The following is a 24,600-nucleotide window of genomic DNA, read 5'->3' as shown; positions in this document are numbered from 1 at the left end:
CTATAAAACATATTTGTTATTGAACCCAATTTGGTATAAGACTAGGTCTCTCAAATCCCACTAAGAAGTGGTTTCACTTACAAAGTGGTTCTAAACGAAAGACCCAGATAAAGGCTTCAATGTGTATTGTTTTACCTATAATATATCCACATATAAAGACATAAATAGGGCAGCTAGGTGGTACTGTGGATAGAGCACTGGGCTTGGAATCAGGAAGACTCATGCTCATGAGTTCAAATCTAGCCTCAGACATTTAGTAGCTGTGTAACCCTGGGCAAATTACTTAAACCTATTTGCCTTGGTTCCTTATCTGCAAAATGGGCTAGAGAATGAAATGGAAAACTACTCTAGTATCTTTGCAAAGAAAACTCCAATGGGGTCACGAAGAATCAGACATGACTGAAATAACTGAATAACAATAAAAAGTCATAAATAGTCTGGATGTGAATAAGTGACAGCTTGTTATTCATTGTTGGAGGTCCTACTATTTCTTACTATTTCATGCAACCCACTCTTCTTTTTCCCCATCTCAGAAGATGATAAAACCAAAAGACAGTATTGATCAGCAAATGGCATCAATAGTGGGGGCTGAAGCTTCAATGAAACTCAGAAATAAGGCCAGATAGTTTCAGGAACCCTAAGTAGAACCCTCTTGGACTCCCTCCTATAAATAACCTATAGGTAAAACAATCTCCACCTCTGTTATACAGAGGGCAGCTAACTGGTACAGCGAATAAGAGTACTGGGTTTAAAATCAAGAAGATATCTTCATGAGCTCAAATTCAAACTCAGACACTTAGTAGCTGTGTGACTCTGGCCAAGTCACTCAAACCTGTTTGCCTCAGTTTCTCATGTGTAAAATGAGCTGAAGAAGAACATGGTAAACCACTCCAGTATTTTTGCCAAGAAAACTCCAAAATGCATGACTGAAAAATGATTCAACAACAAACAAAAATCTACCTAATTTGGGGCCTTTGGGATATGGGATTAGAAATTCTATGAAATGAAATTAAAGCAGTGGAAAACATAAACTACTTTCCTTTTGATTTTTAATTAAATTACATAATCTAGAAAGGACAAACTTTCACTTGAGCACTATTTTTAAAAATGTAACACTGCATGAATCTAATTCCATCTAAGCTAAGCTAATTCCATTCAACTAGTACTAGATGAAGACTGTAATATCATAGGATAGGCCTTTGCAATTTTTCTTAAGTGGCTTAACCTTTTTTTAATAGAGTAAGTGATAAATTATAGGTTCTAAAGCCTCTAAGGAAATCTATCACATTACCTAATGTGGAAGGACTTACTTAGGCTTCACTGTTTGGGGGAAGGGGGCACGATTGACATATGGATATTAGCAGTTCGCTTAAAAACACCTAAAAACTTGAAAATAGATTCATTTGCCTTATTTAACTAATACACATATTTATTTGTATACATAATTTAACAAAGATACACTGCTAAAATACAGAAAGAAAAAAAGCAGGTTTCTGAAATAAAAGGGACTTACCCACTGACTACCAAACTGGAACATGCCATGGAAAATAAAAAGACCAAGGAGGACATAAAAGGGAAGAACAAGGAAATGGTGAAAAAATAACTAAAATGAAAAATCAAGTAAAACAATATCAAATTCCACAGATGAGTTCAGAAAAATGTTCACATTCACTCACTCCACATGTTCAACAAAAACCAATCGCACAGGAGACTACAATAAGGGTTTAGGTGTTTTATTTTCATATACAAAGCTGCACTCAATCTACACATCAAATCAAAGCCCATGACATTTTTTTTTCTATAAAGAGAGGAAAATTATAGCTAGTTTTCCAATCACTTTTCACTTTTATATAGGAAGTTTCTAGTTGTGCCTTAAAAATGAACCCTTTCATGCCAAAAAGCTATTCCAGAGGATTATTTTTTTATGTGTGGCTGCTTTGCTTTCATTTAATTCAAAATTTGCATAAGCTTAATTTGTATAAACAAAACAGGTCCTTTAATAACCTTCTAATTTGTTTGTAAAAAGTAGAATTTGTAGAAGGGGAAAATCCAAATTGTAAAGGGGCCTACCTGGAATTCAAGAGCTACTTTAAAAATTTTTGACTTATACTTTCAGATAATAAAAAAGAAAATGATGTGAACAAAGTAAAAAAGGGGCATGTAATTGTCCAGTGAAAGAACAGATTAAATACGTGGTGTCGGAAAATTTGTTTTTAATCCAATACAGTGAACACCTTCTGTAAATAGCATGACTATACTGCCAGTTCACCCCACATTCTACGTTTCTACCTGCACGATTTCACTCACCTCTTGTCCTCCATCCAGGGCACAGAGTTTGGTGCTTTGTTTTTTGGCATCGACTAAGACATTAAACATCGTACATACTGATGCTGGAATGCGTAGGTCAGTTGTTTTGTTGGCCTTTTGCAGCTTGAGTTCAAATGCAATTCTTGTTCTATTTATGAAAACATGTACCCAGAGTAAGACAACCTGCCATCCTTCCCAGATGATTTGTAAATGAAAAAGCAACATTAAATAGGCTAACTGAAAACTTGCAGATAAGAAACTAGCAGAATGGCTATACTTGGGTAGATGGGATCAGAAGTAGAATGCTGTCTTATTCGGTTTTTTCATAGGAAGCACTAGAATATATTATTTTACTATCAATTCAAGGCTATATATTGACTGAGCAGACCAAAACCCACAAGGCTATGAAGAATATTAGTTGTTACATTAATAGCAAACCTCATAGCTCCATTTTAGAGTTTTTTGAATAACTTGGAATCACAAGACATCAAATAGCAAAATGCAATGCTTCTCTATACAAATACATTCCAGTGGAGAAGCTGCCACAAATCAACCTACGAAAGAGAAGGCTGAAAAACTCAAGCATTTAGGTTTGGCAAGAATGTACTTATTTTATGTGCCATAAGCATGGCCCTGGTAATAAGTGTCTTTGCATAATTAGAATGTAATGCTCATTTCAAGACAACTAACAGGTTACAAAGGTAGTCTTGGCAATATCTGGAAAAAGCCAGAAGTATACACGTAGCCCGATTTTGATTCTCTTTTGAACAGCGTGAGTGTATACTGGATCCTGGAGATGAGTTACCAACAATGTAAGTGGATGGACAGTAGTAATGCCAAAGCATAATCAGTGGGGAGGGCTAGCTTGCAATGCTCTCTGACAATGATATAGTCCAATACGTTGATGGTGCACATGGAAGTAGTACATAAAAAATAAGGGAGCTAGCTAACAGCTCCTTTTCATATATCTCGGGAGGGAGTATGCTGAGAAAGCAAAGCACTGAATTCCCAAGGGCAATAGGAATAACTAATATGGTGCAGCTCTTGCTGATGAGAGGAGATGTTCCAAACCTGAAAAAGGCATCAGGTCAATGCTGTACATTTTATCGACTCCACACATCCCCAAAGTTGAGGAAGCCCCAAGGTTAGGGCATGTTTATTTCATCTCAAGGATATGTTCATGTGCTTATGCCATCCTTTTTTATAACTGTTTAACAGGTTCTGCTCAGGAGAGATGGAACGTCAGATGCTAAAGAAAGCAAAAAGATACTTCTACCTTCTGACACAGGCCTCGATCATATCGCTGGCCATGAGTTTAAGCCTCTGCTCTAAGTGGTGAGCAAATTCTTGTTCCGGCCAGTGCAGATCAAAAACAAACATTTGCAGTGCATCCAGTTTCCAAAAGAGATCTTCTGAAGTGGCTGATCCATTGCTAGAAAAAGAGAAAAATAAAGTACATCATAACATTGTCATAGGTAGCATCTGTTCTGTCAAACCATTGCTGATCCTCCCTTTCCCAAAGTTTTCCTTGGCTTTTCTCTAATTGTAAGGTAGGTGAACAAGAGAAGACTATGAACTAAAACATTAAGAGAGCTAAATAAAGGAAAAAAATGAAATGGACAAGAAAGCTTCAATAATGAAGAAACTAACACTCACATACAGGAATGAGTCATTTCAACATTCTTTACCAGATTCCATTACCTTGCGTGTCAGATAAATATATTTTGCTCCAGATAATTCGAAGACATAACTATAACCTACAGCCCTGCTCTTCGTATCTGCACAGGTCTGTTTGTATATCTATACACTAGCAAGCATGTGACTAATGGTGATTTCAAATTCTCAATTTTGGGTGTTGAAACATGCATAAACAATTAAAGATGCAAAAACTGATCCAGGCTAGGAAATCTGGATTATTTTTTACCTACTTCAAAATTCTGTGCCAATACATCTAATCCTCCCTTTGTATTTTCAGAGTAGGGAATCATCTGGTTATGAAGATAAAAGTACGGTCTGACACCCAAATGACACTCAGTTTGCTGTGCAACTAGGAAAAAAAAAGTGTGTGCTTCTAAATCCACTTCTAAATATGAAACTATGATTTGCTTTGTGTTAACTACCATTGTAAATGACTCTAGGGGACTATGTTTTCACACCTGGTATGGAGGTTATTTGTACACTAGTACATATAATATTTGAATAGAAACATCTTGCTATTATTTTTCTTCATGTACTTAAATGATTTCACAAGTAGTTACTCTATAGGAGGGTGTTTTGAAAGATAAAAATCCAAATTCTCTTGATGATTCTGAACCATAAAATCAGAGCAAAAGCATAAAATATCCCCTAAATAATGACATGCCAACATGATTTCAATAATTGTTTCAATGATTAAAATAATTTCAATTAATTATTTCAATAACACTATCCTAAGAAAACTATTTACAATGTGAAAACCACTAGTTTACTATAAAGGTACAGTTGAAAACATATAAAATAAGAAGCTGCAAATTATGAAAATATACAAATATTATTCAGGAAATATCTTAACTAGCTAACTAGAAAGGAAGAAGAAAACCTCCCATTTTAGCTCATTAAAAGCCAGTTTCTTCCCAACAGAGAGTCTCAGCCCTATCACCTATTCAATGTGCTTTTCTTACCCAGTTCTGCCAATAATTCATAGTTCTCTGTATGTCTAGCCAAGGTATCCTTTGAGTTAACTTCTCAGGGGACCAATCATAGAAAAACACTGAATACTGAACATAGCACCTTCCTCTCTTAATATCTCCCAAACCTTAATATTCAATGCCCCAAATGTACCATTAAACAAAAGGACCAACAAACAACTCACAACACTGCAATGATATTCCTGTGAAAACAAAAAGCTAACACAAGTGCTTATTTACCTTCTCTCTGTGCTAAATATAAAAGGATAGCAGAAAAATATCAAAAAAAGTACCCTGAACATTTTGATGATTGTAGTATTTCAAATGGACTATATACACATGGCAGGAAAAACCATCTACTTTCATTTCTGTATGAGGTTTTGTTTCCTTTGAGGACTTGTAAATTAAAGCAATTATTTAAAACTTTTTCATACTTTCATTTCAAGATGCCAGGTGGACACTTCTTTCACTGATGCTGACTGCAATGCATTTGTTCTTGCCCATTCCCACAAAAATCAATGGTACAACATATATTAAATCTAATGAAAACTGACCTTTTGGTTAAGGGCAAACGATTAAAATATGGGTCCATAATTTTTAACATCTTTTTTCTTCTTTGGTGATCTATTAAGACCCGACCCACAGAACATGGCTAATTATGGACGAAGTGAGTAAATAAATGTTTCATTTAATTTTAAAGAAAAAAATGACAAAATGTAAATGTGTTCTTCCAGGAGCCAACAATTCATTTAGAATCCCCTCAAAGGTCTAAATTATAACGTCATGGTGGTACTATGAGCATTTAAAAAACACTGCTATGAACAATGGATCTCTTGGTGGGTGCCTGAAAAATGCCAATACGAAAGGCTACCCTTGGCAGCCAGTTTTACAACAAAAAAGGTGAAATGCAAGGAACTTTATAAACAAAGAGGAGGGGATAAAGAGCTCCTCATAATGCATGGTTTTTATCTTCACATGTTAGTAGAAATAAATGTATCCTTTAAAATATTCACACAATTTAGAGAAATAGTCCTCTCTCTTTAATTGAATCCATTTGACTAAGCTATCTTAAAACTAGTCATCTGAACTGGACCTTAGACATGGTTACTTTGACATTATTTTCCCCCTTAACCTCCTTCAAGATCCACACTCTGTAGTATCTCGTATGAATAAAAGTGAAAAACACTCAATTTCTAGCTAGTCCTCTATAAAAAATTTCCTTTTAAAAATAAATTTTAGAAGAAAATAACGTTATAAGTAGCTCTGGGAACTTTGCCAAACTATCTAATGGTGATAACCTTGACAGAGAAAGATAATAGTGGCTAACTCTTTGAAGTATGTTCTTTATCTATTCAGGGAAGTAGAATTCTAGCAATTAAAAAAAAGCCACAATATGCCATGAACACTGATGTCTTGAAACTTAGATTATTAAAAAAATGAACTCCAAAGGATAGATGACAAAGGACTCAGAAGGTCACACATCACAGCTCAAGTTTTGGGAGATGACTGACAAAGACTCAACCTCTCAGATGAATGCTCACAGGAGTGGTGAGGATCTAAATTGCTAGACTCTCACACCAAGGGGGAAGCAGAGAGAAAAAAGAAAAGGAGTAAAGGATTACTCCTCCCATTAGCAAATGCCAGAAGTCTAGAGCAATGTCATTCAATACACTTTCTAGGTAATTCCTTGCAAATATACAGACACTGACACACAAGGGAACCATGAACACTGAAGAGCCCAAAGCTTTTTGTCTGTAAGAAAAAAGTTCATGTGTAACATAAAACCTTAATAATTCCTGTGGGCACAAGGATGATGTTTAACTTGCAAGAATACTGTCAAAATATTTTTTTTTCAAATTATCTTTTTCACAGTTGTTTAGACACTAGCTCATGGAAGTGTTGAAAATATGTCTTCATCTAAAGGCTTATCTCAGTAAGCCTAACTGCTGCTTTGCACAGAGTGGGGGCTAATGGAAAGATGTCCAGGCTTTTAGAAAAGCAGGAGATTGGGTAGATTTCTGGTGTCATTCCACTGAAAGATCTTGGACAAATCATTTAAGCATCTTGTATTTCAGTTTTCCCATCTTTAAAATGGGGATAACAATCCTTGTCCTCCTATAGCACATGTAATATTGCTGAATTTGTTGGTATGTTGTGGGGATACAGAGTAAAAATATAACATTAAAATCATTTCCAACATCCCAAGTTCTACCAAATTAAATTTGGCATTGGACAGAGGTACATCTACATCATCTCGGTTATATCGGGAAATGTGCATCAAGTTATAGAGGGCTTTTATCATAAGGACAATATAAAAATAATAAAGAACACTAATGGACAGCATGTTGAGAAGACAAAAAAATGATTGGACAAACTGGCTAATGGCAACCTCTTTCCTGATAGTATCTCTTTAAATCTGGAACTTTAACAAAAACAGAAAAAATGCCTGTTACCACTAAAAATGTTTTTAGAACAATTTCTTGCATGCACTAGAGAAGTCATTTAGCTATTTAAGAGTAAGGTGAGACTAAGGACCCAGAGGAAAACAGCTTATCTTGCTCATTAGCTAAATATGAAGGATTGTATTTATACCAGTTAGTATACAGTCTGCAATCTGGTTCTTAAATGACCTTTGTTCCATCGATGTAAAGTGGGATATTAACTATATCACATTGCTGTGACTTTGTGCTCTAAATTGCTAATCACTGATGTTCTATGCTTAGCTCAACAGCTGTAACACATACACACACACACACACACACACACTATGTAGTGTCTTTCTACCAATGATTACAAATGCCATGCACATCAAATACTTCTGCACACAACATGGCAAGGTCATGCACTAGCTAACACGCCACTGAGAGAAAAGTGAGGATACACACGTGGACTCATATAAAGAAGCCATCCAGGATGGTGTAGAAAAGCTAGGTATCTGCGGAAGATTAAGAGGCAGACTTGGAACTTTTGGAAGACCTACATTGGGAAGACTGTTGGCGATGTTCCTGTGAAGAAATAAACAATGTGGGAAGGGAATGCCATAAGAAATAGCTCAAGGTGACCCCCACAAGGTCAGGTGTAAGAATGCAGAGGTGTCATTCATACTAGGGTACCTACTTGACAGGCTGCCACGTTTCTTGCTCAAAACCCCTGTGAATAGATTGGGCGATGGAAGATTCCATGAGATCCACGTAGCGGACGACCAGTGGAACAAAGATGTCTTGCAAGTGCTTATGAAATTTTCCATTACACAAAAGTGCTGTAATATCCAAACAGAAACAGTGTTCATCAGTGTGGATAATATCAGGATTTTGAAAAACATGGATGAAATGCATTTCCTGAATTGTCTGTTACATAAAGAACTAATGAAATTCACATTCCAACGGGCTGCTTCCAAACTGAATGTAAACATCATCTAATTGTCCCTGCCTATAAAGCTTTATAAATACAAATGCACAGTTGTCTTTGCAACTTATTACTTCTACGTGGCATGTTTCCACTTTTCATGATGGTCTATTAATATGGTTTAACTTAGGTGGTTTGCTTATACCTGTGATGTAGTCTGCTGGATCTCCAGAAAAGCCCAGATCACCAAATATCCTAATGCAACTCAATGTACTATAAATGCAAGTTTCAGACTCTGTTCCCTGCTACAGGCTTTTCTTGTCTCACTTCAGAGGATTCAGTGCCCTGTCTTTGCTAAGCCTAACCTTCCTTCTCTTTCCTGAATCCAGTTATCCTGTTTCCACTGTGTCTCTGCTGCATCAATCATCCTTTTTTGCCCTAGTGCACTGCTTTCCAAAACCACCTTGTATTTATTTAAAACACTATGTAAATGTGCATGGATGTACATGCTGTATCCTTCCTTAGAATGTAAGGCTCTTGAGCTCAAAGGCTCTTTCACTTTTGCCATTATATCTCCAGCAATTAACACAATGCCTTTCATGTTAGCACTTGGCAAATGCTTGTTGATTGACTGACTGATTGTCTCATGTCTCTGTTACCTTTTTTCCTCCACTACAAATGTTTTCTGTTCTTCCCTATCCTGAATATTTATTCCTCCTTGTTATCTTTTCCTTTGTTGTTAAACTAAGAAAAATATATATTACATATAATTTGTGCATATATGTATATATGTGTACACATGTACACATATATACATATACACACACCCATATACGTATATATGGGTATATATGTGTGTGTGTACATATATACATATATATAAGATAGATAGATAGATAGATAGATAGATAGATAGATAGATAGATAGATAGATAGATGGATAGATATAGTCACTGACTTCTTTACCACCTCTTGTCATCTGGCTTCTTTCCCCATCACTATAAATATCAACTATTGAATTTTGGATACAAATCTCATTGAAAAACTTGAGGTAGAGAAATACTCTCCAGGGTCTCTAAAAACCTCTTTATTGGCAAATTCAATGAAATTCTTTCCTTATCCTCTTTGTGGCTTTGGATACTGTAGATTACCCCCTCCTTCTTGATATCCTCTCCTCTTTCTCGTTTTTGACACTAAACTCGTGGTCCACTTTTTGCCATTCTTTTTCTAGCTCTTTTACTGGCTCTATTTTTTTCCTGTCTGATGTGAACATGGGTATTTCCTATAGATATGTTCTAGCACCTCTTCTCCATTTTCATACTTGCTGATCTTACCCACTCCAATGGCTTCAATTATCATCTCTATGCAGATGACTTTCACATTTATATTTCTCTTTCCAGTGTCTTGTCACCTAATACTTTTATTTCCAATAGTACATCTGACTATTCCAAATACCTTCTATAGACTTATGATATCTCCTCAAAAGGCAGTTATTGTGATGTTTTGGTAGGATCCATGCTATTTTGCATCAAATCTGTGCAGCACTAAGATGCAACCTATTACTATTTGGGAGTATGAGGAGGTCCCAATGTCTTCAGAATAGAAGTGAATATGCTCTTGAGTGGCACAGAGAAAGTGTGTAGATTCTGCAGGAAACTATTGGTATAACTTGTAATCATTTTAATAGATTTCATAAAATTATGCTGTCTCAGAGTTGTAAAGGAATTTGTTCAACTTTTGGGCAGTTACAATTATTAGAAAATATTTTTGCATATCCATTTACATGTATGAGTGTGCTTGTGTATATGTCCTAAATCAATTTTTCTGTAACTTGTATTTATTACTCCTCATTTGCACTTTGCAGTGGCCCCCTAAAGAAACAAGTCTATTTCCTCTTCCACACAAGAACCTTTGAGTTAAAGATAACTAAAGTGATTCTCCCAAGTCTTCTCTGGATAAATGACTTCAGTTCCTTTAATGGATTCTAATGTGTCATGGTTTCTACTTCTAACACTACTTGAAGACACAAGTTTTTGGTTACCTGTTAATAGAGAGTAGAATAGGGACTGGATGTGGTATAGAGGACTCCCTAGTGAGACTCCCTTTCCCAATGCAAGTTGGAACCTTATTTGTAATTTACAGTCTTAGAGTTGTCCCAGAGCACTGAGAGACTGACTTGCAAGTATGTGGCAGAGGTCCATGTTGTTCTTGTTCTGGGACTGGCTATCTACCCACCATGCCCTGTTGCTTCTCTAGTTGTTAATTATCTCCTTCTTAAAATGTTGAGCACAGATCTGAATTTGGTAGTCCAGATGTGGTTTGAGCAAGGAGAATACAGTGGAATTATAACTCCCTGGTTCTGGACACCATTAATGTAAAGATCATAATGTTTTTGTGATTCACATGTCATGCTATTGACTCATATTAGTGAATTTACAATTCACTAAAACTTCTGGGTATTTTTCACATGTACAAAAGACCATGAATGCAAAGAACTATGTCCATCCCCATAAGTGATTTCTTCTTTTGGTTAAATAAACACCTTGACTTTATTAACCAATCAGTATGCTTACAGACATTATGATGATAAAATTACAATTTTTAGTCATTGGATGGAAATTAACATTTAATAATTCTTGGATCCCATTCCCATTTGGGCCAAAAACTTCTCGTATGACCCTAAGGAAAGGTATTGCTTTGCTGTGTATTGTGATATTCATCCCCAACTGAAAATACAAAGATCTCATTCCCACCAAAAGGGGATGGAGCTTGCATAAGCTCTCTTAAAAATTACAGGGATGACAGACTAATAGTTCACTCCACACTTATTGTCCATGTCTATATCAGTGGGCCAAAGAAATTATGTTAAGTATTGTCAAAAATAAAGTGATAGTATGCTATTGACACATAGAAACAACTCTGGAATAATGAACACTTAACACCATTTTATTCTCTGGCAAGTTTAATTCAAGACCAAATTAAAAACTCCAGAAAAAATAAAAATGAAAAAGTAGTGGAAGAAAACATTGATTCCAAAGCACAGCCCTGTCCAACTCAATAGCTAATTATAAACTCATTACTACAGTGATGATAAAGATTGGTAGGAAGTAAGGCAGTCTTAGTTTGTTAGCTATTATCTATTAATGCAGAAAGGCATAATAGAAAAAAAAAACCTGGACCTGAACCTGAAAACAGAAGATGGCTGGGCTCAGATACAAACTTTGACACTTACTAATTATGAGCTCTTAGCCAAGACACTTACCCTGTCTAATAATAGCTAGCATTGATATAAGACTTTAATGTTCACAAAGTGATTTGCAAATATCATTTCCTATTTTCTTTGCAACAGCTCTGCAAGGGAATATTATTATTATCTCCCTTTTCCCTATGAGTAAACTGAAGCAGGCAGAGAGGTTAAGTGACTTGCTTAGAGTCACACAGCTTGGATTTGAACTCAGGTTCCTCTGGCTAGATTCAGCACTCTATCGTCTGTACCATCTAACATTCTAAGCCTCAGTTTCCTTGTCTGCAAACATGGAAATAATAATGATTTCCATTTCATAGGGTTTCTGAGAGAATTAAATGAGAAAATGTTTGTAATCATGTCTTTCTATCCTTAAAACACTCTATAAAATTTCAGCTATGACTATTATCAGTTAGATTTAACTTAGAAACTATGAGAAATAGTTTCTGTGCTGTCTTATTTGTATTTACATCTATCTTTTTTAGCTTGTCAGTCACTAGAATGGAGCCTTGTGAAGTTTTTTTTTTCCACAAAGGTTAATTACAAAATTAATCTTAATTCACAGATTCAAAGAAACTAAAGCTATATTAACGATATCTTCATTAGCAAAGTGAAAAAGGCTTTAATTATTACTTGATAGCCAATCACAGAACCAAAAAGTAACTTAAGAGATCATATAGTTTACTTCTCTTCACCAAGTGCCAAATGGGATGGTAGAAAAATATGGTGGGGATTTTATCACTTAAACTCTCTCTTCCTCCTCCCCTCTCTCCCCCCATTCTTGGGATTCTATAAACTATTCCTACTCAAATGGGTACAATGACAAAAATAATTAGGCAGATCTAGAGGTACTTACTTAGATTTAGGGGAATTTAACAATTAGTATTCTCAACAATTTATTTTGATAAGTGGAATTTGTTGACAATTGTTTAGCTACAGCAGAGATGACAAAGCATCAAAAGAAGTATGTGTGTATGTATATATGTATATTATATTATCCTCAATGTGGCAAGCAAATCTATGTACACTCTCACTTCTGGGTGTGCCCATAACATACAAAATGCCAGTGTTTTAGCCAACATCTAAATAAATAGATGCAGTACAATCCCTATTTAAATGACAGGCTAAGGAACAATTTCCTTCCTTTTTGTTACATCATGTGTTACCTTCATGACATTAAAAAGTCAAAACTTCAGTGGTATTTCCTTTGGGTGCTTTTGTTGTTTCAAAGAATTAAAGGTGATTTAGTAGTTATCGTCAGTCCACCCACTCCCGAACATCTAATGAAATTAGTATTAGAATTGATCGGATAGACTGCTCATTTGTAGGTGCAATAATCTGTTATGTATGTAAGCATCTTAACCTAGGGATTAATTCACTAATAATGACATGGAGCTAACATTTACATAACACCTCTCAAGAGGAATATTAATGCTCTTTACAAATTGCTTTAATAAGTTATACAAACTAAATATGTATATGACAAAAGAAATATGAAATCTTATTGTCCAGACCTGACTTCCTAGGTGTAAGGAATTTCTGATAGGGACAATTCCTTCAATGCAATGGAGATGCACAACACTTGGAGTGTTAGTGATTTATGCATGGTTATGCGACTCGTGAGAAGCAGCATACACACATACCTATACATACACATACACACAACTGTAATACGCATATGCATGTATATATACACACAAAATCTTTTATTTACTAAATCTTACTATAGATTAGTGACACTTAGGTGTGTAGTCACTTTTCAATCATAGATAGGAATTCACAACAACAAAGCACCATACCGCATAATGATATAGAGCAGAAAATGAAAGACCATGACCCTAAGTGGAAACTCACAAGGAATGCAGGCAGGTAAAAATGCAGTTGCTTAAATAGATAAGCAGCTAAAATATTGAAATGAGTAAACAATTTCTTGGAGAATTGGGCCTAAGTAGTCATGTCCTATTTTGTTGATCCAATTTGGCAATATCCATTATGTTCATATTAAGTTATTAAAATAAATTCCGTTAAATATTAAGTTTTATTCTTGGACCCACTGGCCAGAGGTCAGACTATTGAGAACCTATTGAGTGGCAGTTCCTCTTGATTTATGACCTCATCCTGCAATCCGATGGAGTAGGAGCTTCATTTGGACTAAACCTGCAAGTTCTTTGATATAAGGAGCTCCTAGTAAGGAACTTCTACTAATGCAAGACAGCACTTTCTCTACACTGACAGTGTTAGAGAGTTACCTAGATCCTGAAAAGTTAATTAATTTGTCTAGGGTTATAGTTTGTGCCTTTCTGTCTTGGAAGCCAGTTTCCTATTCACCGTGCTAGGCTGCCACTATATGAAAGTAGAAAAGGGAGGATTTTTTCCATTTCTCAGCTCTAGAAAGTGTAACATCATTTCTTACAGTCATAAGAAATGAACATGGCATTTATTCCTTTAGAAAATTTCTGTCATTTAATATGGAAAGGCCAATGTTTTCAAAAATTGCTATTAAACTTGCGTTCTAACCTAACTTTGCACACGTTCTAACATTGATGTAATTTTTTAAAAAAGCAAAATGTGATAAAATATTTAAATCCTGGCTCCACTACTTACTACCGGTGGGATCCTAAGCAGTTATTTAACTCACTTCGCTCTCAATTTGCTCATCTGTAAAATGAGGGAATTACCTTGAGATTTTTTTCTAGTGCTAAATCTTCGACATTTAGTTGTTTTTCAGCAGCGTCTGACTTCATGACCCCATTTGGGGTTTTCTTGGCAAAGATACTGTATTTCTTTCTCCAGATCTTTTTACAGTTGAGGAAATTAAGGCAAACAGGGTTAAGTGACTTGCTCAGAGTCACAAAGCTAGTGTCTGAGGACAGATTTGAACTCATGAATATGAGTCTTCCTGATTCCAGGCCTAGCAGTCTATCCACTGAACCACTTAGATGCCCGTCTCATCTGTAGTTTTAATCAAAATAAAGATCTATGAAAATTCACATTTTAGTTTGGTAAAGGCAAAATCAGTATTCTTATAAATAAAGGGTTAAAGGGGATGGGGATATATATTTATGGAAGGGGAAAAGGAAATTAAAGGATAGTGAAAACGAAACCAGAATATATAAATGCCACTATTCACATAAACACCATTAACCATTATAATTTTTCTATGTAAATACATTCTCTTCTGTTACAGTTGCCCATAAGCCCCCTTGCTTCCCACCCACAGTAGATCATCAAACATTTGTCATAACCTCTTTCAATAATATGTAGCTTCAGGAATCAAAATGAACTTTCTCATCTTCTTCATATGGCTTTAATGACTATGATTTGAGGCTAACCACTATTCAAAATTTCCTTCCTTCTTTCTTCCCTCCCTCCTTCTCTTCCTTCATCCCCTTTCCCCTTTTCTTCCTTTTGCTTTTCTATCCTTTCTTCTTTCCCATTCCATCACTTATTTCATGAGGCACTCACTAATTGATTGTGTGATCTGTTCTAAGATGCTCTCAGAAACATGCATGATGGTTTTTCAGAAATATAATAATATACTAATATCTAATTGTAAACAACATATAATAAACACATATTGACTTATATTTGCATAGCACTTTAGTGTTTTCAAGGTAGATTAATACATTATCTGACTTGATTTTCCCAACAACCACGGACTATATTAATATTACAATTCTATAAATGAGGAAACAGCATAAAAAGGTGAATTAACTTACTTTTGGTCTTATATCTATTAAGTGACAAAGGAGTGACTTACACTCATGTCTCCCCTGACTCCAAATCCAGTGGTTTTCCTGCTGTACTCTGTGAATTCTCTGCATTTCTATTATAAATCTCTGAGATCTGGACTCATTAAAAGACTCCTTTAAAAATTATTTGACTTTAAGGCCTCCATTTTTTTACTTATAGATTATAGATATTACATTTTCCTCCAAGTATAAAAGAAAGTATATCTATAATAGCCTTGTTGTTGAGACGTTTCAGTCATGTCCGACTCCTTGTGACTCTATTTGGGATTTTCCTGGCAACAATATCAGAATGATTTGCCATTTCCTTCTCCAGTTCATTTTACAGATGAGGAAATTGAGGCAAACAGGATTGAATGACTTGCCTAGGCTCATACAGCTAGTAAGTATTTGAGGCCAGATTTGAACTCAGGAAGATGAGCCTTCCTGACTTTAGACCTGGCACTGTACCACTGTGCCACCTGGCTGTCCCCTATAATAACCTGGTGGTTCTTAAATCTTTTTGGTCCATGAACCACTTTGGGAGACAAAAAGGCTCAATTTATTACCAAATTCGTGTGTGTGTGTGTGTGTGTGTGTGTGTGTGTGTGTGTGTACTTGAAGCCCTAATCCTTATTTCTTATTTACTTCCTCAACAATGATTAATCAAATTTAGTGGTGACAATGACTGTTTTTGATAAAATCAAGGCTACTCTAAAGACCTTGTTTACTCTTGATAGAAAAAAATGATTTTTTTCATGTCATAAAAGACATCAGGACATGAATCTGAGATATCATCAGGGTGTTATTGCCATCATTGGTGTAGATAGTAATCCATTTATGCCTTCTTATCCTGTATAAATCATATATATTTCCTATAGATACTCCATTGAGACTCCCAACATGGTGGAGGCTTTCCTCTGTCTTTCTACATTCTGTAGGTATTAGTGCAGCACTCAGGCTGTCTATCTGTTATCACTCACTTGCTCAGTCTGTCTGCCTTTCCACTTTTTCTAATAATACATTTCCTTGCTCTCAATTCTTATATTCCTTCTTGTACACCTCATCATTGGGAATTCTGTAGTCTACATGAAACCTCCATCAGCTTCTTCCTTGCCCTCTGTGTCACACGTAAGACTGATTCTCTGGAAATGGTATTCTTCCAAGATCTGCAATCATCCATCCATCCATCTGTCTCTATCTATAATCAATCAATCAATCAATCTATCTATCTATCTATCTATCTATCTATCTATCTATCTATCTATCTATCATCTATCTATCTAATCTATCTATCTATCTATCTATCTATCTATCTATCTATCTATCTATCTATCTATCTATCTATCTATCTATCCATCCATCCATCCATCCATCTATCCATCCATCTATCTATCCATCTATTGCTGGAAAGCACCAAATGATTTCTTGAATTCAGTCCAGACTTCTCTATTTCCTCTACTGAGAAGTAGCATGACAATGGAAAGAGTAATAGATTTGGTATCAGAGAACCTGTGTTCAAATTCAGTCTCTGACAGTGTTATTTTTAAACAAATCAGTTAACTTCTCCATTTCCTCATATGTAAAATGAGTAAGTTGTACTTAATGGGCTATAAAGTTTCTTCCAGCTCTAACTCTATGATCTTATTTAATCCAATCCTGCCCATTGGTATTGCCCATCTTGGATGTATGCACTGGTGTACTAACTCATATAAAAGTCTGACAAAAGCAGTTTTCATCCACATTTTCCCTGTATGAACTGGTAGGCTGATATCTTTCATGTAATTATGGCTCTCTTTGAGGAGAACCCTATAACATTTTAAGCCTCGAAGCAATTGGCACAATACTATCTGCAAACAAAGAGACCTTGAGGACCTTATCATCTATAAGGAATTCCTCTTCCAGTTGGACCTTGGACTGGATATTCTTCATTGTGGCAGGACTAAAAAAAATGCTGAAAACCTAAATCAAATCAGTCTGCTTCAAAATATAGTAGAAAGAGCCCTGGAATTGGTTAGGAGACCTCCTTTTGATACCTGGTACTGGTATACATTACTAACTGTATAACCATGGGTATGTTATTTAACCTAAGACTCTGAAAAGGAGACAATAAAATTGCATGCCCTATGTTGGAGGATTACTATGAAGAAAGTATTTTGTAAATTAAATGTTATGGGAATTTGAATTATCATCATCATCATCATCATTGTTATCACTGTCACGGTCATTATCACCAACTCTCAATTATTTTGCTTGATTTACTTCTTCCTGTTTCATGGGTTTTTGTCTTTATTCTTCTAGAGGCCAGTCGTTGTTTAAGGAACAAATATCAATTTGACTATTAACCTAAGCAAATGGAAGCAAATCTGCACAATAATAACATAGGTGCATTAAAAAGGTAAGTATTTATTTTTGTTTCTATGATCCTTTGAGTTATGTGTGCCAGTCCTCCCCTTCACGAGTAATAATGAAGAACTGATGATAACCAGCAGCCCTATTATGTAGGTTAATAAGCCTTGCCTACCATCAAGTATGTCATAATTGACATGGGTCAATGTGGGGAGGGCTCGTAGCTATCTCTGTGACATAGATCTGCAGGTCTTACTGGAGCAGACTAGTTTTCCCAAACATAAAACTACAATACAGATGTTAACATGTAAGAACCTTCATGTAGTGTTGGACCAAAGATAGGCTTGTAGAAATTAAATGAGAAACGTAGGTGCCTGTTCCTTTCTTCTTCTACTTCTCCTTTTTTTTGTAACCTAAAAATACATTTTGATGCACAGGTCTGAATTCAATTAAAGGAAATGTAGATGCTATCCTTTAGGAAAATGGTTATTTAGAAAACTATTCTGGAACACACTCTTACTACTGTGTCATGGAAGGTCCATTCTTCCTATATTGCTTCTAGGCCATACACACACACACGCACACACACAAATTTATAAACAACAATTCTTGAATTTCAGATGCAGATCTCATTTAAGCACTTGAGGTAGAATAACATGATGGTGTCAGCCCTCCATATTTCAAAGCTTAAAGATTAACCTAATATGCAATATGGTGACCTAACAGTTCTTCATTTGAAAGAAATCTGAAAAAATAATCTCTGATATAGCCTCAGTGTGAGAATAACCCAGTGGGATTTCCACCTCTTCATTTCTTAATGAGTTTTTTGATAATGAGAGGTGACTTTGCCAGTCACTCTGGGCTCTATTATGGCTAATTTGACTCCACTTCACTCTCCTTGTTAATTATTAACACTAGCCTTTTTATCCTCATGAGACCACATTCCAATTTTTTCTTTTTAGATTTTTATGAGCCTATCTTTCTGAAGGTGAAAGTCTTCACGAATAGGTTTTCACTTAGTGTAAAGCCAGAACATTTATTATTTGTTTAGGCAGAGACTCTGTGACATTGATTATATAAGCACGGGTGTTCTTTCTGATGGCTTTAATGTGCTAGCAATGTGAAAAGGCTGTTAATTAAAGAATAAGCACCGTGGTATTTTTCACTTGGGAATCAGTTCCCAGGAGAATGGTCATTTGCCACTTGCTAGCATATCCACAGATTAAAAGGTGACTAGCTCCAAGGGTTTTGCCTTTCAGTCATGCTGAAAGAAATCATTTGTGCAATTTCCAGATGGCTGTCATTTGTCAGAAATGGTCACTTGCTGTATCTATTATCATTGGGGAAATTGTAGAGCATAGCATGTAAACCTAACATTTATTTACTCTATCATCATAGTCTTTCAGTATAATTTAACTATCCTGCTAATTGCTTCATTATGAAAACATATTAATTTCTCCTCAATTTTAATAAATCTCTCTTTCAAAACTGTTTCCTCAGAATCTATTTAAAGTGATTACCCATCTAATTATCTCTTTATGTGGGGAGGAGGGAGAGAGGAGGAGAAAGGAGTAGATTGAGGGAAGATGGTAGAAAATCAAAAGGTAGGCTCTGACATTCTTTTTGGGGTAGAAGTTAAGGAGTATGAGTTTGTTTTCATTATCGATCTTGCTCTGGGAATCAGTGGGTTAGGCTGTGAGGGGTGGGAGATTGGGGACAGTTGCTTCAACTCTGATGCAGCTGGTACTCCTCCCTGGAGGAAACTGTATATAACCTCCAAGGGTTTGAAGCGTTGTCTTCCGCTAATCATGGCTAACTTTAGGCTTAGAAACACACTACAATTTAATTTTTTTTTTTCTGGAACAACAAGCAGATTTCATATTGGGAAGATATTCTCCCTCCCTCTCTCCATCACTCATCGATTGGCAATAATTATGACACTCAGTGATCGTTTTGTCTCAGAGCCTTGTTAACAAATCATAACAGAATGGCAATTCTCTTTCATCCAGAGTTGAATATTCTAAGTTACATTTAAAAGGAGGAACCGGGAACCTAATTGTCTTTACTAGTTGGACTGGGTTCATGAGTGGAATGTGGATTTTCACCTTTTCTGCTATTAGTTCAGAGCCTAGCAAAAAAGTTAAATCTCTTTAAAATTGAAGGACATAGTTTCTTTTAAAGCAATAGGAAACAGATAAAAAAATCTAAATTAATGCTTCATAATGTGTTATAATGGAAAGAATAAGTCACTCACTAAACAAAAATTTATAAATACTTACATGCCAGGTACTGTATCAAGCACTGGTGATACAAAGAAAGGCAAAAGACAGTTCCAGCTTTTGTCTAATGATAAACTGGGAATCAAGGGACCTGAGTTCAAATCCCTACTTCATCATTTATGACTTGTATGACTTTGAGCAAATGACCTAAACCTTCTGGGCCTCAGATTCCTCATTGTTGGTAGGGTTGGACTAGGTAACATCTAAAGCCCCTTCTACATAAAAATTTATGATTCTGGAAAATTCCCCATCTAAAAAAAATTAACATCAAGGTTAAGACGAAATATTATCTAATTCATCATTAGCCTGAAAATCCAATACATCATTCTTAGAAGATGAGAGAGAAATCTATCACATTGTCTTTGTTGAGTTTTCACTCAACACTCAGCACAAATGATTAAGCACTTTAGGTATTTGCATGACAACTGTGTAAACCCAATTGACAAACAATTCCTTTTTTGTCCTATTTAAAATGTAGCATTAGTTTAACTTCGTTCATGTTAAGTTTAGACATCTAACAACAGTTTGGACTTTAGAAATGACACTTTTAATTAAATCAATATAATAGAAATTTCCATATCTTGGTGCTGATTTATAGGTATTATCTTTATGGGTTAAATGTATAAAAATCCTAGAGTTTTTCTGAACGTCATCCATAGACTACAGGGCACTTTGTTATCTGAAAGATTGGCTTTTGGAATGGAATTGAATTTATAAAATCATGTGGGTGATTAAGAAATTAAATAGCAAGACTTTTCATAATGACCAACAACATAGTTCATTATAATGAACATATAATATTTACATATTGATAAGAGCATATGATAATTATTGTTGACATCAACAATAATTTATATAACATATTTTATATGTCTGAAAACTCATAAATATGTATTTATTGGTCATACCTTTGGTTACAATTTGTAAACTTGAGATAAAGGTCTATATTCCATTTCCAATTCCCTGAACTATACCCAGCTCTTGGTAGTAAAAGGAAATTATGACACAAAGGAACCTTTCCATTTATTTGAATGCACTAAAGAGGTGCTTTTCTCAGAAATAATTGATGTTTTTAAAAATATGGCAATCATTTAAAAAATCATAGCCAAAATCCAAACACATCAAAATTTGATGGAACTAAAAATCTAGAATAGGAATAAGCAGTTTGTTTTTGCTTTTTTTGTGGTTTAACTAAAAGTGGATTAAAATAAACCTGAAATTCCTTATTCTATGCATTTTGTAGTTAGCATCAGATGTGTTATGGTAACAATATGAAGAAAAATTAGAAAAGTGGCATGCTCTGTAAAGTTAATTCCATTGGAAACCTTATTTTTTTAAGTTTTTGCCATTTCAGTGTTCTTTTTGTTTCACACCTTCCAGTTATAATTATCCTGCAACACTTGTTACCAAAAAGAAGCATAAAATAGTTCCCTGAAGTTCTAGTGAATGTTTCCCCAAATAATCTGTGAAGAGAATGTCATTATCTCTTACAAAAAAGCCAGATGATAAAAGTCAATGAATAACAAAACATTACATACTTATTGTATCCTTTAATATTCAAAGAGTCTGTGATTTTGTGTACTATGTGCTCCCTTCATGTATGCAGATGGCAATCTCTTTCACTTAGTAGTTACATTTTAAGAGTTGCTACAGTCAAGAAATTCATCAATCTGGTGGTAAGAGATATTTTCTGTAATATGCAGAAAACATCAGATGAACCAAAAAAATCTTACAACTTAACATGTTAGACAAGCAAACTCTTCTCTTCTAAAATGTTTGGCCATTAAGATGAATATAGTGAGAATCATTAAGTTGCCCAAAGATGAACCTAACTATAGCCAATTTTTTTGATCATCCCTAATAACTGGCATGAACAGTGTTAAACATAATGTTTTTATTCTGGAAAATAATGGTGTTTTTGTTCAACAGTCTTACCTTCCTACTTGTACTTTTCCAAAGTTAAAATGTTTGTATTCAATGAACACATATTGGCTGAAAGGAGGCCTTACCTCTTACCCTCACCCACTTAAAGGTCCTTCCATTGAAGCTATATTTAATTTATATGCAACTAATTAAGTACATATTGTCTCCCTTTTTAGAATGTAAGCTCCTTGAGAGTAGGGATTGCCTTTTTGCCTTTATTTGTATGGTGTCTATTAAGCATGAGTCCAAGCTTGTTGCCTTAACTTGATGGCTTTTTGGCTGCTGGTGGGTGAGTAGGATAGTTGAGAAATTTATTAGATGTTAGGGAAAGTAAAGACAGGAATTCATATATTTATGTCAGATAATTCACATATGGGCGATTGAAAGAGACCTATGCAACTATTTGGAAAATAATTTTGTCATGGTATCAACAATGTAGATTATGGTATAATATACTGGCTTTAATACCACTTCTTGGTCTGTATTTCAAAGAGATAATACAAATGGGAAAAGGACCCACATGTACAAAAATATTAATAACAGCTCTTTTTGTGGTGGCCAAGAACTGAATTTGAGGAGATGCCCATCCATGGGGGAATGAATGAACAAGTTATAGCATATGAATGTGATGGAATACTATTGTTCCATAAGAAATGATAAGCAGGTGGACTTCAGAAAAACATGGAAAGACTTACATGAACTAACATGCTGAGTGAAGTGAGCAGAACCAGGCGAACCTTGTAAACAGTAACAGCAACACTGTGCTGATTCACTGATACACTTAGCTCTGCTCAGCATTGGGAGGATCTAAGACAACTCCAAAAGATTCTTGATGGAAAATGTCATCCACATCCAGAAAAAGAACTCTGGAGTCTGAATGCAGACTGAAGCATACTATTTGCTCTTTCTTTTTTGTTTCTTTTTTCTCATGGTTTCTCTCATTGTTTCTAATTCTTCTTTACAACATGACAAATATGGGAATATATTTAATATGAATATACACGTATAGCCTATATAAGATTGCATGCTGTCCTGAGGAGGAGAGGAGGGAAGACAATTTAGAACTCAAAATCATATGGAAGCGAATGTTGAAAACTAAAAATAACTAACTAAGTCAATAAACAAACAAACACATAAATAAAATGATACACTGGCTTTATAATAAGACTTTTCTGAAATGACACAAAGCTGGTAGGGTCAGCTGATCCAGTGAATAAGATAACCAGGGTTTTAAAATGATCTCCACAGGCTAAAGTAATGACCCAAAATAAACAAGATAAAATCACACAAGGATATGTCTAAGTTTCTGTAGAAAGGAGTCAGGGGTGTTCAATAAATAATCACAAGTTCAATGAGTACTAACAAAAGAAAAACAAATAAAAAAAGCCTAATTCTATGTTGCATTAGTAGGAGGGCAGAAGTGAAATATTTTTGTTATACTTTCTTTGTTAGACTATACCTAGGGTGTTATGTTCAGTTCCTGGAACATTAAATTTAAAAGATTATAGCTAAACCACCATTTGGTCTAAGAAAGCAGTGGTGCTAGAGTGACGGTGTCAGAGGACCTGAGTCTAGATTCCATCTCCGATACTGAGTACCTTGGAAAAATTACTTAAACTGTCCTTTTTTTTTTGGTTTTCTTCAACCAACAAATGAGGGGATTAGATTAGAGGGCATCTGTGGTCCTTTTCAACTTTAGAAGTATGATTTTATCCTCCTAAGAGGATGGGAAGGAATCTGGAAACCTTCTCTCCTGAGTATCAGTTGTAGGAACTAGAGATGATAATTTATCTAAGGTGTGATCAGGGACTTCAAGTATTCAAAGGACTACTATGTGAGTGAAGGAATAAATTTATTTTGTGCTTCCCAACAAGACTGAACTAGGCTCAACAGGGTGGATCTTACAGAACTGCAGATTTCAGTTTGATACATAGAAGGACTTCATACTAAGAGGAGTCATCAGTGGAGTGGGTTGCTTTAGAAAGCAATTGCCTCCTTGGCACTGGAAGTGTTCAAGCAGATGCCAGAAGTCCTCCTGTTAGATATGTTGTTATCAGGATTTCTGCACTGGACAAGATGTTAAAAGGAGTAACTTCTAAGTTCCTTTCCAACTCTGAGACTCTATGAAATGAGAAACCTTGATGATAGAACAGCTTAATATTGAAATATATTTTACTGGTGCAGTTTCAGAGGTAGCTTGGCAGTGAAAGGTTTCTATAAAAAACCAAATTTCTAAATTTTCCTTCACAGACACAAATATTGCTAATTCATTTTATGAGTAGACTTAGTTTTCCTGGAGAAGAGTGCTAGAAGCAAAGTGATGACTGTTCCCAGGGGTGTGTAAGAATCACTCCTGTTAAATTTAGAGATGATTATTAAATTTTCAGTGTGAGAATTTACTTGAGTAATCAGTGAATTCTATAAATCAGAGCCTGAGTTATTGCTATAAGAGAGTGATGGAGAAAATGTTAAGAATTTTGATTAAACTTTAAAGTGATTTTCAGAGAAGTGGGATTTTATTAGCATTTACTAGCATCCTCCTGACTGTTGCCATGTTAAAAAAAGTTGACATGAAGTACTATAGAGACACATGAGGAGAAGAAATGGGTGATGTAATCAAGATATCACAGTGACCAGCGTAAGCCGCTAAGGAGGGTTAGCTCTGATCTAGGAAGTCCTGGTTGCAGGATGAGGATGGAAGGCATATGACATATTAATCCGAGGAGAGTCATACTACACCTCTCTAAACACATGTTATT

At 35.3% G+C, this 24,600-nt stretch overlaps 1 protein-coding gene across 17 annotated transcripts in view; it reads right to left on the bottom strand.

The window, feature by feature from the left end:
• Window positions 1-24,600, bottom strand: part of CADPS2 (calcium dependent secretion activator 2) — a 741,873-nt gene that overhangs the window by 85,742 nt on the left and 631,531 nt on the right. For 8 of the 17 annotated variants that reach the window (XM_072652868.1, XM_072652877.1, XM_072652869.1 and 5 more), the window contains 5 exons: window positions 8,091-8,232; window positions 7,859-7,978; window positions 3,584-3,739; window positions 2,308-2,455; window positions 1,514-1,528 (listed from right to left, as the gene is read on the bottom strand). In XM_072652868.1, coding sequence (XP_072508969.1) covers window positions 1,514-1,528; window positions 2,308-2,455; window positions 3,584-3,739; window positions 7,859-7,978; window positions 8,091-8,232 — 581 coding nt within the window. The remainder of the gene's footprint in view (window positions 1-1,513; window positions 1,529-2,307; window positions 2,456-3,583; window positions 3,740-7,858; window positions 7,979-8,090; window positions 8,233-24,600) is intronic. The other 9 variants (XM_072652879.1, XM_072652880.1, XM_072652884.1 and 6 more) reach the window with 3 other exon arrangements.

The sequence above is a fragment of the Notamacropus eugenii genome, chromosome 3, assembly GCF_028372415.1.
Source record: "Notamacropus eugenii isolate mMacEug1 chromosome 3, mMacEug1.pri_v2, whole genome shotgun sequence".
Taxonomy (NCBI): Eukaryota; Metazoa; Chordata; class Mammalia; order Diprotodontia; family Macropodidae; genus Notamacropus; species Notamacropus eugenii.
The sequence above is the reverse complement of the archived record's forward strand: the minus strand, read 5'-3'. Positions and strand labels throughout refer to the sequence as shown.